Below are 16,561 nucleotides of genomic sequence, written 5' to 3' on the forward strand. Positions count from 1 at the left end.
CATGATATGTGATCATTCTTAGGATTATGCAGCTATTCGAGGAAATTTGTCAAGAACTTTGCATACATTGCACATCCATGCTAATGATAGATCTCCTAAAGAATGCTAAATAATGACATTGGACCGATAGACATAATAAATCCTTTCAAGCATTTATAGAAACTCTTACTCATGCCCATGTGTTATAACTTCTAGACTTTTCTAGACCATTCTTTGTAGTTTTGATCGATGTTAGTGGCTATGGAATTGGGGCAGTCCTCATGCAAGACGGTCATCCCTTAGCTTATGAGAGCCACAAGTTGAAATCAATAGAGTGCAACTATAGTACTACATAAATAGTACAAAGAGTTGACTGTTGCAATACATGCTCTTACGATTTGGAAACATTGTGCTATTGGTTTCAAATTCCTGATCAAGATTGATCAACTAAGTATTATGCACTTGCTCTCTCAACACTTAATTTAAAACAAACACATCAAATGGGTGTTTTTTTATTTAGAGTTTGTACCAAATTATTTATTGGATATTAGGTGAAGAGGAATTGAAAGCACATAAATCATTGTTTTGGAAGACAATCATAATTTTGAGCAAGCCTTATATATATGTGCAAGATTGTGCACATTATTTTATTTATTTTCATAAGCTTAGACTCGAAGCATAGACTTTACTTTTTGATATTTTCTAAATTTTAAAGTCTTTCCCCAAGTATTTAATAAAAATAAAGCTCTCTATTTTGAGAAAAGAGAGAGCTCGTTGTTGCAAAGTAAAAGCACATCTTTTGTTTTTTTTAATGGCTATAGCCTATTTTTTAGCATTGAATATACTCAAATGATCATATGTGGAGATATGACACACACATGAGAGGGGAAGATTGTACCCCACTAATAGTGTTGTAAGACAGCTATGTATTTTTATGTGTTTATTCACAAGCTTGCTTTTTGTTGAATATGAAGCAATTGCTTTATGTTGAACAGTTGATTAAATAATTTGCTTAAGAAATTAATTCCACAAATATCTAGATAGAGATTCTTGTGTCAGTGGTATCAGAGCATAGGCTAGGTCAATTTGTGGAAGAGAATTGAGAAGGGTTTTCATGTGTTTACTCACAAACTTGATTTTTATTGAATATGATACAATTGCTTTATGTTGAATATGATGTGATTGCTTTATATTGAATATGATGCAATTGCTTTATGTTCAACGGTTGATTGCTTTATATTGAATATGATGCAATTGCTTTATGTTCAACGGTTGATTGCATAATTTGCTTGAGAAATTGATTCCATAAATACCTAGATGGAGATTCTTGTGTAAGTGTAGCTAGATTTGTTTGTCAAGTGCATGACTTATCAAAAGATCAAGAGCTACAAAGGTAAAAATCAAGGCCAATTAATGGAATTACCCATTCCTAATCAACCATGGGAGTAGATATTAATGTGCTTTCCTACTACCGGTGAGTCATAATGACACGATTTGGACTATAGTGGTCCACTTTAGGAAATAAGCCTATTTTATACCACACAGCAAATCTTTGAACATCATGGCTTACCCTGGGTCATTGTGTTTGATCATGATGCTAAGTTTTATAGTCATTTTTGGAGTACATTCTTTGACAACTTAGGCACTAAGTTGGATTTCACATCTGCATTTCATCTAGAGTGTAATGGACAAACAAAAGTTACTAGTATTACGATTCTAAATTTGCTTAAAGGTTGTATTTCATCCCAATCTAGACTTTGAGATATATACATTCACCTTGTTTAGTTTGCTTGAAAAATACACATGCATCACTTCAGATTAATTATGAGAGAAGTCTTTACCCATTCTTACCTCTCACCTTTCTCAAAAAGTAGAGGTTGCTGATGAGTTTACTCGAGATTTTGAGAGCATATTTCAGCAAGAACGCCAAGCTATATACAAATCTCAAGAAGCATACGCTAAACAAGCAAATAAGAAATGTAAAGCCATATTTTTTCAAGAAGGTAATTATTTCTCTTGAGAATTGGAAAGAGACATCTCAAGAGTGTTGACAAGGATCCGGTAGTGAAATTGGTACCAAGGTTTTTTGGACCATTTAGGATCACTACAAAGATTAATGACTATTAAAACCCTAAAGACCTTTCTAGCTAATCACTATGCATAAACCAGGCATATACTCATCCACCTAACCACCCCCAAGCCCAAGGGTGCACACATAAATACAACAAAGTACCACATACCTTACCTTGGTGTCCCATACCACCAAGAGATATGACTTCATTCCAGTAGCACATAGCTTTAGCATGAAATGACAAGAGAGGAGACACAATGCTCTACACAAGAGAACATCTCTTGAGAGTGCCCCATACCCCTATTATATAGGAGGGCCCTTAAGTTACTCTTGACTCTCCATTTCTATGTGTGACCCTTGGTTGCCTGACCCTAACCTCAACCTAAGGTTAGACCTAACCCTTGACTCTCCATTTCTATGTGTGACCCTTGGTTGCCTAACCCTAACCTCAACCCAAGGTTAGAGCTAACCCTTGCCCCACTAGAGCATGTTCCCATGCCTAGGGTGGGTTAGCCTCCTAGTATATGCACATATAATGTGCACATAACATACTCTTGCAATGAAAAGAAGGAAACTTATACTTAACATTCTCAAGTGGCTCCCAAGTCGAATCCTCAATTTCCATGTCTTGCCACTTAATTTTAACCTCAGGGATTAAGCGACTACGAAGTTTCCTTTCCCTGAATTCAAGTACCTTTTCAGGTTCATGTGGAACATTAGACAAATCTTCGACTTCAACGAGTTCTTGAGGAGTAACTATGTTATCCTCACCTCCCAGCTTCTCTTTCGGTCTATTGATGAGCTTTGACATGTGGAGGTAGTTTTAATTTATACGCAACTGTGCCAATCCAACGTATAACTCAGAATGGACCACAATATCTAGGAGATAATTTTGAGCATTTTCATATTGACAAAGTTTAAGAATCTTTAGGAAATTTCAAATAAACTAACGCTCCTGGCTCAAAAGACCGAGGTGAGCATTCTCAAGTGACTCTTGACTCTCCATTTCCATGTGTGACCCTCTGACCCTAACCTCAACCCAAGGTTAGACCTAACCCTTGCCCCACTAGAGCATGTTCCCATGCTCCCATGCTCACGTGCCTAGGGTGGGTTAGCCTCCTAGTATATGCACATATAATGTGCACATAACAATGACCTTGCATATCTATTAGATCTACAATGACAATTTTGTATAGTTAAGGTGTGTTATAATTTGTGCACATGTGCAATTAATTATGGTTACAACCTTAGTTGTGCAAGAGTTATGGCTATTTTTGTAAAAGACAAGCCCAATTTTGTAAGGAAAGTTCCTTGAGCTATTTTGGAAGAAATACTTTAGTGTGGCAAGTGGAGCCACTCATGTCGCAGAGAGAGAGAGAGAGAGAGAGAGAGAGAGAGAGAGAGAGGTTCCATTCAATGCTTTGCCTTGAGTTAATACTATGAGAATCCCTCTTTGACCAACCTCACCAAAGGAGTCAGAGGCTTACATCACCAAAGCTTCGTCAACCCCTCGTGTAAAACATCATTGTGAAAATCCACAAACTAACAATATACATGTTGCTTCCGTGACCTCGCCTCCTCTATGATGGCTTGTAGAGGGAAGATATGATATAAGGTGGATAAATTCCTCCTGAAGCCTGCCTAGCCTGATACTATGTACCCTAGCCTCTAAACCATAAAGCTAATCTCCATAGATCTTGGCCATGGTGTGGCCAATCATGATAGTTATATAGTTATTTGATCCATGGTCTCCTTTTTTTGTGGATGGACACAATGGTGTTTTTGTTCATGATAGTTATTCGGATCTATGGCGTCTGATGCTGGGTGGGTTGGCACAGTGGTGTTTGTGGTCGAGGATAGTGGTGGAAAGCCTTGAGTGAGAGAGAGACAAAGAGAGAGACTTCCTACTTTAGAGACTTAAAAAAAACCTACTTAAACCTAACAATTTTTTTTGATGCCATACATAAAATAGACTCCGTTTCTTGTTTAGTGAGTGACCTAAAGATTTGGACTAGGGTTTTAGCTGCACTTCTACGAGGGGTTTAAGCTCGAGCTCTTTCTAAAGTGAAGAACCCTCTGTCACCAAAGCCATGAGGCCTCCTTTGAGCAGAGGCGGGGGTGGTCGTGGTCAGTGTTCTCAACCTCTTCTTCTGTTCTTCTTATTTGATGTGTTAAACTGTAGAATGCTTTGCGTTCTGCAAGAGAAGTGTTCTGCATGGTAAACCAGCTGTTTTTCTGTACGTTTCTCTGGAACCTGTCTAGGGTAAGGCTTTCTCTACGTCTTGAAAGTGGTAGTGTTTTGATGTGCAGGAGGCCGTGGTGGTGGTGGTGGTGGTGGTGGCAGAGGTGGTGATGGCGGAGGGAGAGGTCGAGGAGGCGGGGGTCGCGGCTTTGGTGGAGGCGGAAGTCGAGGCCGTGGCGGTGGAAGGGGTGGAGGTAGAGGTGGTGGAAGAGGGCGTGGCGGAGGAAGAGGTGGAATGAAAGGAGGGTCCAAGGTCATCATCGAGCCTCACAGACATGAGGGTGTCTTCATTGCCAAAGCCAAGGAAGATGCTCTCGTCACTCTGAATATGGTTCCGGGTGAAAGTGTCTATGGCGAGAAGAGAATCTCTGTCGAGGTAAACGAGATGATATTACATATTTTGGATGCTGCTGCGGAGGTCACTACATCTAAATCTTATTTTTTGTTGCTGGTTATGATGATTTTTAACTAATTTCTTAGGATGTAAGCTGTAGTGAGAGAATTATGGATGCGCATGTAAGGTCCATAGTCGGTTCCCAAAATGGGGAAATTCTGACTGGTTCTGGAGGGAGTTCCCCCTTCATGTTTTTTGTATATATTGATTGCATTTTTGCAGTGTTTGTACTCTGCCAGGCTTTTTCTTTAACTAATGAAAGGATCTCTCGGAAGAGGAAGAAAACCGCATGTCAGATTTGTTGTTTTGTACTGGGAGAATCATGGTACAGAAATTTCTCACCTTCTCAGATGTGGTTGTGGGGGTGTCCTGTCCTTTTTGGAGGGGATTTTCCCCACATGCATCCATACAAAGGTGGAGTCTCCGGAGTATCCTTGATTTGCTATATGTTTGGTGGAGTCTGTGGATTGCCCCAACTTGCCGTGTGTTCCGTGAAATCTTAGGAGTATCCTTACTCACAGCAGATTGTGGATTGCCCCAACTTGCCGTGTGTTTCGTGAAATCTTAGGAGTATCTTTACTCACAGCAGATTGCCATAATACATCAACTCTATGCATGATGAATTTCATGGCCTGAATCAGGGCCTCAATTCTGGTCTTTCATGTGTGACAAAGGTGTCCCTGGTGGCCTTGGTAGTTGTTTTCACATTCATTTTGTGGGTTCAGAATTAGAAAGTTCTCTCTCTTGTCACAATGGCACAAGTGTTGCTTTGGTGGCAAAATCCCATGCAATGCGAGGCGTTTCGGGCTTTGGCTATGGGAGGTGTTGGACTGATTATGGTTGGAAGAATTTAGAATGCTTTCTTGGGTGTGCATGGTGAAGTTGCTAGAGAAACACAGTGATTCATCCTAGAAATCATGGAATTTCTGGCTTGTCTAGTTTGTAAATATCCAATATTATCCTGTTTTACATGGTCAAAAATTGCAGGTTGAGGAGGGAAAGAAGGTGGAGTACAGGGTTTGGAACCCATTTCGCTCAAAGCTGGCTGCAGCTATTTTGGGTGGTGTGGATAATATTTGGATTGTAAGTGCTCCCTGCCATTGAATTATCTTTCTCCTTCCCAAGTTTAAAGGGAGAGGCTTTTTCTTTACCATTTAAAGTACAGAGGTCGTATTTGTGTATGGTTAGTGTGCTCTTAGGGCATGGCAGGTCTTTTTGGTGAGATTTTGAAGTTTCTAGAGAGTGGTACAGCATTTGAGATTATGAGTGATGGTGTCACGTTCTAAATTCTTTGGGTTTAGTTTCTGATGATATGGAACCAGAAAGAGGTATGCTCTCTAGCAAACATTGAGGGACTATGGCTTATCAGATTTTATGTATTGTTTCAGAAACCAGGAGCACATGTTTTGTATTTGGGGGCAGCTTCTGGTACTACGGTGTCTCATGTATCCGATATAGTTGGGCCGGTAAGGTTCGGTTTGTTTTATTCAGTTTTTGATTGTTGGTGTGGAGAATGACTCGATAGAGCTCTGTGTGAGTTTTGTTGAGGTTGGTGCAGACTGGGATTGTATATGCTGTGGAGTTCTCTCATAGAAGTGGGCGTGATTTAGTCAACATGGCCAAAAAGAGGACAAATGTCATACCAATCATCGAAGATGCTCGCCATCCACAGCGATACCGTATGCTGGTGGGGATGGTTGATGTAATATTTGCTGATGTTGCCCAGCCTGACCAGGTAACCCATGGCGTATTTTTGTGGATTTTTCCAGTGCACTTCTTCCCTTCGATTCCAGAACTATTCAATTGGTGTAATCGACTTCAACATAGCCATCTCATGTCACTATTGTGTCAGTTGAGTTTGGTTACATGTTCTGCAAGCTACTCAACCGGTACGTGGGCTGTTTTAAAGTCTGGCAGATGATGTTTACTCATGGATTCCCCTTCATGAATAGTGAGTGAAGAAGTCCATTTTCTGATGCTGCGATGACCAGTTGTGCTAAGTCCTCGAACATGTGGCTTTTTTAAGGGGTTTTGGGTTGTGGTGTTATTGACAAAATGCACAAACCAGGCTCGAAAACCTGGTGACTTAAAAACTTGAAAACTCGAGCAGATGATGAACGTTTTTGGATTCCCCTTCATGATCTTGTGACTGAAAATCCATGGGCTGATGCTGATAAGTTAGTCCACCAATTTGTGCTTGTATTCATCATGGTGGTTTATTCACAGACTTGTCACAAGGTGGACATATGTTTACTTATAAAATTGTACCTATTTTTGGGCAGCAATAATGGGAGCAGGTATGCATGATGGAGTTGATGATTTGAAGGTGCTTAAGTAGATTCTCATGGTACTCCTGTTTTTGTTGTGTTTAGGACATGATTCAAACTACATAGTATGCCCCTTCATGTAGCTCAACTGGAATGTTCTGGTATCATGTATGGTAGGAGTGACAGACTGGCAGATGATCTTATGTGCATCGTGGATTGCCCCCCTTCATGATTTGACTGAAGAAATTTATTTTCTTGATGCTATGATGGTAAATAAATACATGAATATGTAATTTATCTAGGTGATTGAGTTCAGCGTCACTGGCAAAGTGCTTTTTGTGAAGTTGCCTTCTCATGCGAACCAGGGTTTAGAACTGAAAACGAGATGCTTGAGAATAGGAAAACTCAAGCAAGTGATGAGCTTTTTTGGATTCCCCTTCACAATCTTGTGAGTGAAAAAGTCCATGGGCTGATGCTAATGAAGTTGAACCGCCAGTCTCTGTGTGTGTGCAATTTCTTCTTTTCACCCTCAAGGAAGTAAAGTGAAGCTACCATGACGGATCAGCTGGTATATGGCAAGTTTGTGATTTGTTTGGATCTCTTTGCATACAGCTCAAAACTTGAGCATTGATGCCTGCTAGCATGTAGCCCATTGGTAAAGGAAGCAGTCTGAGCTTATGTATACAAATATTCATCTCCTAAGGAAAAGATTTGAGCATTGACCCTGGACAGTGATGGGCATGTTTTGAGATGCTTTTTCAATGACTACAGCATGCAGTTGCAAGATTTGTCTTATGTTATATTTCAATGACGGAGTTTATAAAAGCTCAATTACATTCATTTGTTGGCAATGCAGGCACGTATTGTTGCTTTGAATGGTCATTATTTTCTGAAGAATGGAGGACACTTTGTTATATCCATTAAGGTGCGTTCTTGCCGTAGCTTTTTACTGATCATGCATGGATGTATGCTTACAGTTCGGCAGATATGGATGCTACATTGCATTGAGATGGTGGTGTAATGCATGCATAATAGTTGTTACAATGGTATATATATATATATATATATGTATATATATATGTATATGTGTATGTATGTATGTATGTATGTATGTATATGTATATATATATATATATTATATGATTGGCCCATGCCCCACTTGATACCCATGGGGCAATTTTATATATATATATATATATATATATATATAAAATACCAGGTAACGAGCAGGGCATGGACCAATATTATATATATATATATATATATATATATATATATATATATATATATATATAAATACCAGGTAACGAGCAGGGCATGGACCAATATTATATATATATATATATATATATATATATATATATATATAATATTGGTCCATGCCCTGCCAGGTAAGGCAATTTAAACCAAGAGAGGAAACACAAGGGTGCTTTTGAGCATGCTATGCAAACAGAGTGAACACCACACTAGGGACTAGGAAATCTGGACTGCCCCTTCCCTTCTTCTCTTTGGTTATCTTTTATTTCATAGGAACAAAAGATCCCCCCCTTTTTCCCCCCTTCCCTTCTTCTCTCAGGTTATCTTTTATTGCATAGGAACAAAAGCATTTCTCAGAGTACCACCTAGCCAAAGGAGCTCTCTATGCCTATCGATGTAACTTGTCCACACTTAATAAGTGTGTGTATATACCAAAAGTAATTAAATTTCACTTGAATTGGTCCAAGTTCTGAAAGAGTTTTGGGCTTGATTTTTGAAATGACATCTACAAAATTACAAACCACATGTGTGTGTGTGTGAGAGAGAGAGAGAGAGAGAGAGATTACCGTATGCAGAAGGCCAATCCATATACATAACATGAAGACCATGCCGGATGTGTGTGTGTGTGTGTGTGAGAGAGAGAGAGAGAGAGAGAGATTACCGTATGCAGAATGAGACCAAATACATAACGTGAAGACCATGCTGGTTGTGTGTGCGTGTGAGAGAGAGAGAGAGAGAGAGAGAGAGAGAGAGATCAATATGATTCCTGTTGGAACAGGCAAATTGTATAGATTCAACTGTTCCTGCTGAAGCAGTTTTTGCCCAGGAAGTGAAGAAGCTGCAAAAGGAGCAGTTCAAACCAGCAGAGCAAGTGACATTAGAACCTTTTGAAAGGGATCATGCCTGTGTTGTGGGTGGTTATAGGGTGCCCAAAAAGCAAAAGGCTGGAGCATGATAGTTGCTTCTGTTGGGGTGACAAATGAGAGTCCTTTTTGGCCAGAGTGCTTTACATATCTGGGCCAATCTGGTGTCATCTTATGGTGACTATACCCATTTTTGGTCCTCTGGGCCATGAACAATGTTGTGGAATAGCAGTGAGCATTGTATGACAAAGTGATTCAATACTGGTTCATTCCCCTGTTCTGTACATGATTAACTCAAGTGCAGTTAAAAGAAGTATAATGCCTGTTTTCAGGGAATTAACTTAGCATTGTCAGCAATAATGTGCGTGTGTATGTGTGGAGGTGGAAAGAGTGTGTTTTGGTTCAGATAATTGTGTATGCTCCTTGACCAACAGGGCTTGTAACCACATGCTACAAACCCATGTTTGTTGGTGCTGCTGTGGCTGTATGTCTTGGTAATCTGTTGTCTGGGCAACTCCTGCTTTTGTCCACTGTGGCAATTGTAATCAAATGTTCCCCATTCTTTCCATTTCCGTTCCATACATGTTTCAGCCAGAGCTATGTTATGTATCAATGTATCAGAAGAACACTTGTATGTCTCTCGTCCTTGCATCATTCCATTGTAGCCATGCAAGGTGGTTGTTTGGAAACTCTTTCCATGCGAGCCTAGTCAGTTATTCTAAGTTTGCACTTTTTAATCATACAAAATCCCTTCACTCAGGCCTGTAAATATTTGCAAGGTTAACGTCACATCTTTTGTAAATATAGGTAGAGTTGCGCCCCTCTGCGATCACCCCTTTCTCGTGCCTTGTCTGAAGGAGAAAAAGTGTATTATTTCAAGTAATGCTCAGTAAAGCTCAAAATTTCCTTAGCTATGGTCTATGAAAGGTATTGCTTAGCTATGCTCTCAATTTCAACGTAGACCACACTTGACTGGGGAAGAATTTGGACCTCTCGATGAAGAAATGGTTTGCTGTGGTATTACCTGGACCTGCCCATGTGTGGTCTGAAAACCCTAGGTTTTTTATAATCATACATTGATAATTAACCTCCTCAATTTCATCTTGCAATCTTCACTTTCAGAACCCTTGATAGAGTAACCCCACATTTTTATTTGATACTTAAAGTGAAGGTGACTCTAAAGAGTGGGCGAGTAGAAAGAAACACTACCAGAAAAATGTAATGAGGAATTATACTACAAAGATGGATGAGTTGTCTTTTGAAGCAACAGCAGCAAAGTGAAATGTGTTAAGCAGACACAAGAAGGTGCCTCCGTGCCTTAAGACCATGCCACAAATACTTCCTAGTGGAGTAATCTATGTGTCCCCTATGATGATCTTGAGTATCTGCAAACTCTGAAGATGATGCTCGCCTCAGAATATTGTCAGACCCCTTCATTGTTTGATCATGTAAAGACACCATGACAGTTGCGAAATTAGGAAAAACCAGGTTTCAATGGCCAACTTATTGGCAGAGACGTGATTTTAACCTGTGACCAGAATGCTGCTCTATCCTATGCAAGTGATCCTATAATGCATGTATACCTTGAGCTATTTGATTTAATTGATGTAGAGAAGATGGAGTTAAAAGTGTGTTTAAGTGGTCCTCTTCAGCTTTTTATATTAGGACACCCAACTTTGGAAACACACCTTGATGCTAAAATGGCAGTGGTTGAAGTACTGTTGTTGAAATTCTCCCGAAGAGGAAGAAACTATGCATGACGTTGGATTCTGAGAGAGAGAGATGGATTCTGGATGGACGGTAATAGTTGTGAAAGAGGGCACTTGTAATACATGGATGAGCCATGGATGCATGGAGAAGTCCGTCAATAAGCCACTAGTGGAGAAACATGAAGTGGCAGGGCAAGTACAAGAGTTGATGGATATGGGATGGGGGGAGACAAGTCAATCTCCTTTACAAGTAGACTTTTTCCCTTTGATTCAACCTTCCTTTTCTTGCATTGTACATTTTTTTGGAGTTTTTGAAGGCATTTAGGATTTAATAAGCCATTAATCTTTATGTAAACATTATTAGATTGGATTATGCACATCATTAGGAAGGAGTAATACTTCTTTGCGTAATTATTCATAATCTACTCATTAAGGAGTATCATTGAAATTTTTTTTTTCCGAGAAAAGATCCTTTCATTAGTTATGTAAAAACGCCCGTAGGGCTACAAAAGAGATCTCTCCTGCTCCTAACAGAGAGAAGAGCAGTGAATACATCATGGCAGCCCGGGAGACTCTCCCTAGGTGCTGCAAAATACAAGCATCAGTCTAAAGGACTGAGCGGCTAAATCATACAATGGGGGGGGGGAAGAGCCAAACAGGTGGCCTGTAGTGCCAACGGGGGGATCCCGTGTGTAGGGTGTAGAACGGGCCGCAGCGCCAAGTGGTATGAAAGGCCTGGCGCCGTAAGATCGCCTCATCCGAGTCTCCCCGGATGCGGTCGTACTGTCCTCGCAGGGTGTGGATCAACTCCTGCCAAATCCCCCGAACAGTCTCTGCTGGTGGCTCTAATCTCCCCTCAAAGGCCGTAAAGCACCGGGCCCTCCAGGTGAACCAGATGGTGAGGCTGCTGAGGAGCTCCCATCGTAAATCCCTCTCCTGTGTCCAGCTGGCGGACGAGAAATCCAGTGCCGGAATCAGGCGAGGCTGGCCCCTAATAAATCTGATGGCCTGACTGCCCTGCTCCATCTCATAGCCCATAACAGGCCCTGACGAAGTCGACCAAGCAGCGGCACCCCACGTAAACATACCCTCTGGAGAGAGGGGGGCTAGAATACGCAACATCCGCAGCCAAATCTGCTGTGCCTGAGGGCAGTCCCAAAGGCAATGTCTCTGTGTCTCCATAGGGTGGCCGCATCTGACGCAGGCCGCCGGAAGACCGCTGTAAACAAGCCAAGTGCCAACTGCTGAGCCCCTGTGGGCGACCAGCCCCACTGAAAAGCCGAGATCCTGCGGGCCTGTCGACTAGCCCAAAGCCGAGCCCAGAAATCCTCCAGGAACTCCTGTGATAGTCCCTGCAAATCGCCAATGCCCCGCTGCTGCTGGAGAAACCGTCCTCCTCGCCGTCAAAATATGCCGTCCCAGCCGAACAGTATACTGGAAAAATGTGATCTCTGTGGCCTCAAGGGATGCATAAGGATCATGCATCTCTGTGGCCTCAAGGGATGCATAAGGATCATGCCACTCGTACTCTCCGGGGTCCCACTGTAGCCGGGCAAGGGGCGCGCTGCATATGCCCATATGCGCCAATCCGGGAGCACGTCAGCAGGGTCGGGGTCAATATGCCACTTCCGAGAAGCGACAGAGCCACTACCCGAATCCTCTGAAAGGTGCACTCTGCAACCAAAGGCGACTCCACCTCCACTCTCTGGAGTCTGCCCTCATCCTGAATCTCATAATAGAGGCATCTGCCATCCTCAGTGCTAGCTCTGACAGCAATCAGGATCTCCAACTGTGTAAAGGCTCCCATCCACCGTGGGGCCACTGGCTCGAGAGGTGTGAACCACTCCTCTGTAAGTGCCTCCTGAATATCATCCCTCATAATCAACCCCCCTCTGAAGTGACTCAGCCTCTCCACCTGGGCCTCCTCTGGTAGACTGCAGAAAGCCTGCCAGTCTCCAAAACTACGAGCTGGGCCTGCCGCTAAAGGTCCCCAGGCTAGACGAGGCCGAGAACCCAGCATATGACCCTGCTCTGTACGAACCGCTGGGCTCCAGATGAGCGGCTGCCTGGCCCGCTCCTCAACACAAGAAGGAGGCCGCTGAGAGAGCCCCGGTCTCAGCAGCTCCCAAGCTCTCAGGATACTCAAAGCAAATCTGTCCTCCCATCCTCTACTGAGGCCTGTCCTCCTCATCTCTATGAAGATCCAGCGAATCTCTGGTGCCCAAGTACCCCCTGCAGGAGGCGCCCGGGCCTGCAGTCGCTGCAAGAGGAGCTCTTTCCAAGGCTCAGCGCCTGGAAGCAACCCCCGAACAATAAGCTTCCCCAATAAGGCTCTACTCTGATCGACTGGATCTATAATGCCCAAACCGCCCTGAGCCAGCGGAAGTGTAATAACTGCCCATGCAACCTTTGCCCGAGCTGGCTGACCGTCCCGCCCAGACCACAGAAAGTTCCTGATCAGCCTCTGTACCTGGCTGATGCAAGAGCTCGAGAAAATCCAGCAAGACATAATGTACCACATAGTCGCTAACAGCACCTGATTTGCCACCACCACCCTCCCAGCCAAGGATAGTCGAGCTGTACTCCAATACAATAGCTTCTTCCGAATGCTCAGAAGAAGCGGGGCAACCTGCTGCTCAGGTGACAAATCGAGGCCAATCTGGCATCCCAAATACCGCACTGCTGTGCCGGGAGGAATCCATCTAAAACCGGGGTCCGGACTCCATGCCGGAGTGGGAGCACTACTGATCCAAAAGGCCACTGTCTTGCGCCAATTGATCAATGCTCCCGAAGCTGCACTAAAAACCTGGAGCGACTGCTCTGCCCGAATAAGATTGGCCTCTTGGCCATGCAAAAATAAGCCCGTGTCGTCTGCAAACTCAGCATCAAGCAAATCCTCCCCCCGGACTGGGAGCTGAAGTCCTCTCAAACCAACCTCCTCTGCCGTCAAATACATACTCATAGCCTCCGCAAAGAAGAGAAAAAGGAAAGGGGCGAGAGGACACCCCTGACGGACTGATCTGGTCAGCTCAAAACTCGGCCCCCGACCTCCTGCAATCAGCACCTGGCTGCGAGCTGTGGAATACAGAGCTGCCACCCCTCTGATCCATCCTGGCTCAAAGCCCAGGCGTAGCATAGTGCCCTCTAAGAATCCCCAATCAACTCTATCGTATGCCTTCTCAAAATCGAGAAGCATCACGACCAAGTCCTCGCCAAGAAACCTAGCTCGGGCCGTCGCCTCCCAGAAAGTAAAGATGTTGTCAAGGATACTGCGCTCCTTGACAAATCCTGTCTGAGTAGCATGAATCAACTCCCCCAGGAAGGGCTGGATCCTCAAACTCAAGGCCTTTGCCAAGACCTTGTAGACAGTATTGAGGATCGTAATAATAGGCCTCCAATGCCGAATATCATCTGATACTCCCTCTCCCTTGGGGATAAGATAGATCAAGCCCTCTGAAAAGCTCTGCGGCATCACCCCAGTGTCCAAAACATGCTGAAAGCCCCTGCGGAGGCCTGGCCCCAAAAGGTCCCAATAGCGCATAAAAAAGGCCGACGTCAGTCCGTCCTCCCCTGGGCAACTATGTCGCGGCAGGACCCTCGAGGCCTCGGCAAGCTCAATCTCTGACAGAGGCGCACCTAGAACTGTGCGCATATGGTCTGTGACCCTCCTCTGCACATGGGCCCACACAGTCTGTCTGCATACATCTCGATCCTCAGTGGGGCTGGCTCCGCTAAAAGCAAGTCACTATAAAAAGCAGTGGCAATGGCTCTGATCTCCCCGAGCTCAGTAGCTATCGATCCATCCGGTCTACCAAGCTGGCGAACCCCTGCTCGCGCATGACGGGGTCCAGTGATCTCAAAAAACTCCCCAGTCACTCTATCACCAAGCTGCGTCCACTGAGAGGCCTGACGACGATAGTAAAACTCATGTCTCTGCTCCTCTGCCTCTCTAACCTCCTGGCGTGCCTGGCTCAGCTGGGACGCCACCCACTCACATGCAGGCTGCTGCTCCTGAAGGCGCTGTAGCGAAGCAAGGCTGCGTCTCAGCCGTTGCTCCTGCTCGCGAATCTCTCCCAGTCGTGTCAAAGCTGCAGCGTGTAGAAAAGAGCTAAGATCAATGAGTCCCTGGGCACACTGGCCCGCTGCATCCTGGTCAGAGCACTGACTATCATGCCAGATCCTCTCAATGTCCTCAGCGAGACTGGGGTCTGCAAGTACCCTCTCTGGGATCCTCAACTGCAAGCTGGGTTCCCGTGTCCCCTCCTCCAAAGTCAATATAACTGGCGCATGATCTGAAAATGAGGTGCCAGCAAGAATGCCGACGGAGCCCCCTCGCTCCCCCAACCAATCGCCCACATAAAAGCGATCAATCCGAGATAGATTAGTCCCTCCCTGCCGGCGATCCGACCGAGAGAAACTAAGACTGTCCTGAGACCGGGAGAAAGCCCCATGCTGCCATGCATCAGTGATCCTCAGTGACATACAAAACCGGTCCCAAGCTGCAAGCTCCGTGCCGTGCACTGTAACATGACTGCCTCCCACCCTATCTGCCGGGTCCTCAAGCATGTTGAAGTCTCCCCCAACACACCAATGTGCGGCCTCTGGCAATGCATCTGTAACCTGAGTCCAGAACTCTGCTCTGGCACTAGCATGATTGGGCGCATAGATGTTGAGCACACCCAATAGCTCATCATGCATCCTCAGAATGACATACTGTGCTCTACCAGGCACAATGATCCCTCGATCCACAATGGCCTGCCGCCATGCATCTGCAATAACCATGCATACTCCTCCCTGTCCACCCAAAGGACCAAACCCTGCAGACCAGAAAGTGTCCCATCTACCAGGCATCACCGAACCATATCTCCGGATCCTGCTCTCACCCAAGTGGTGCTCCTGCATCATCAGAATGTCAATGCTGCCACCAACCAGGCATCTCTGTAGCTCCTGCCTCAAGCAGCCTCGATAGCGTATAAAGTGTGCTCCGCCAAGGCCCTGTACATTCCATGAGATGATCCTCATGGATGTCCTACTGAGGTGGATGCTGTCTCAACCGTGCGGCGGGCCTTCGCAAGCGGCTTGGATGGAGAGTAGTCCCCATCCGAACGGCTGCGAGTCTGCCCACCCGGTGTACTGCAAGAATCCCGGATCAGGCGCCAGTGGCTGTGACCCATGGCGACTGCCTCCTGCTCTGACATAGTAACCTCGTGTATACTCACATATCCTGGGTCGCGTGCCAAATCTGCAACTATGCGCACGACCAAATGCCGAATCCCGGATGTATCCACACTCCCGGGATCGAAGAAAAAATGAGCCAACTCCCAAAGTCGGCCTATCACATCTGTAACCTCCAAATCGCTCATGTGATGAGAAAACTCAACTGCCTGAGTCTTCAACGTGCTGAGAGCGAGCTCTAGAGTCCACTCCCGGTCACAAGGTCCACATAGAGGGAACGAGAAGGCCACCGCTGAGTCTAGTGCCTCCTCCCCGCGGGCCGGAGGTATCACTACATGCACTCGGATGGGTGCTGGCTCATGGGGGCCCTCTGCTCCAAAAAGCCGTGTGAAGGTATAATCAAACGCCTCCGAGCGCTGTCGAATGCCGAGGCGACTCAGCCGACTGCGGATAGATGAAATCCGTGAGGCCCTAATCGGCATAGGTCTCCTCTGTGATGCTCGAGCGAGGTCAGTGCTCAGCGCCCTCCGGACTGCAGGTGAGCGCCAGGGAACTGCCAGGACCTCCCGGGAAGGCGAGGCGGGCGGAGGGGGAGGAGGGGGAG

The 16,561-nt window shown here is 45.0% G+C and overlaps 1 protein-coding gene and 3 non-coding genes across 4 annotated transcripts; all 4 read left to right on the top strand.

Moving 5' to 3' along the window:
* The first annotated feature begins 4,000 nt into the window (after positions 1-4,000).
* LOC147628173 (rRNA 2'-O-methyltransferase fibrillarin 1-like) lies at positions 4,001-9,434 on the top strand. Its single transcript, XM_086813218.1, has 7 exons — positions 4,001-4,177; positions 4,361-4,668; positions 5,674-5,769; positions 6,075-6,152; positions 6,245-6,421; positions 7,810-7,878; positions 8,989-9,434. The coding sequence occupies exons 1-7, from the start codon at positions 4,141-4,143 to the stop codon at positions 9,163-9,165; spliced, it is 942 nt and encodes a 313-aa protein (XP_086669344.1). The 5' UTR covers positions 4,001-4,140; the 3' UTR covers positions 9,166-9,434.
* On the top strand, positions 6,598-6,666 carry LOC147628174 (small nucleolar RNA snoR60). The gene has a single exon (XR_015268210.1). It is a non-coding gene; the product is annotated as a small nucleolar RNA snoR60 (small nucleolar RNA).
* On the top strand, positions 6,791-6,858 carry LOC147628175 (small nucleolar RNA snoR60). Its single transcript, XR_015268211.1, has one exon. It is a non-coding gene; the product is annotated as a small nucleolar RNA snoR60 (small nucleolar RNA).
* On the top strand, positions 7,361-7,430 carry LOC147628176 (small nucleolar RNA snoR60). Its single transcript, XR_015268209.1, has one exon. It is a non-coding gene; the product is annotated as a small nucleolar RNA snoR60 (small nucleolar RNA).
* Positions 9,435-16,561: the final 7,127 nt, after the last annotated feature.

Source organism: Cibotium barometz, chromosome 19, assembly GCF_041138505.1.
Source record: "Cibotium barometz isolate CiBa-2024 chromosome 19, ASM4113850v1, whole genome shotgun sequence".
In the NCBI taxonomy this organism is placed as follows: Eukaryota; Viridiplantae; Streptophyta; class Polypodiopsida; order Cyatheales; family Cibotiaceae; genus Cibotium; species Cibotium barometz.

What these genes read in the sequence shown, in the direction of transcription:
- LOC147628173 (XM_086813218.1), top strand. Translation starts at nt 4,141, where the DNA reads ATGAGGCCTCCTTTGAGCAGAGGCGGGGGTGGTCGTG. An exon ending in AGAAGAGAATCTCTGTCGAG is followed by an intron (nt 4,669 to 5,673) that starts GTAAACGAGATG and finishes CAAAAATTGCAG; the next exon opens with GTTGAGGAGGGAAAGAAGGT. An exon ending in ATGTTGCCCAGCCTGACCAG is followed by an intron (nt 6,422 to 7,809) that starts GTAACCCATGGC and finishes TTGGCAATGCAG; the next exon opens with GCACGTATTGTTGCTTTGAA.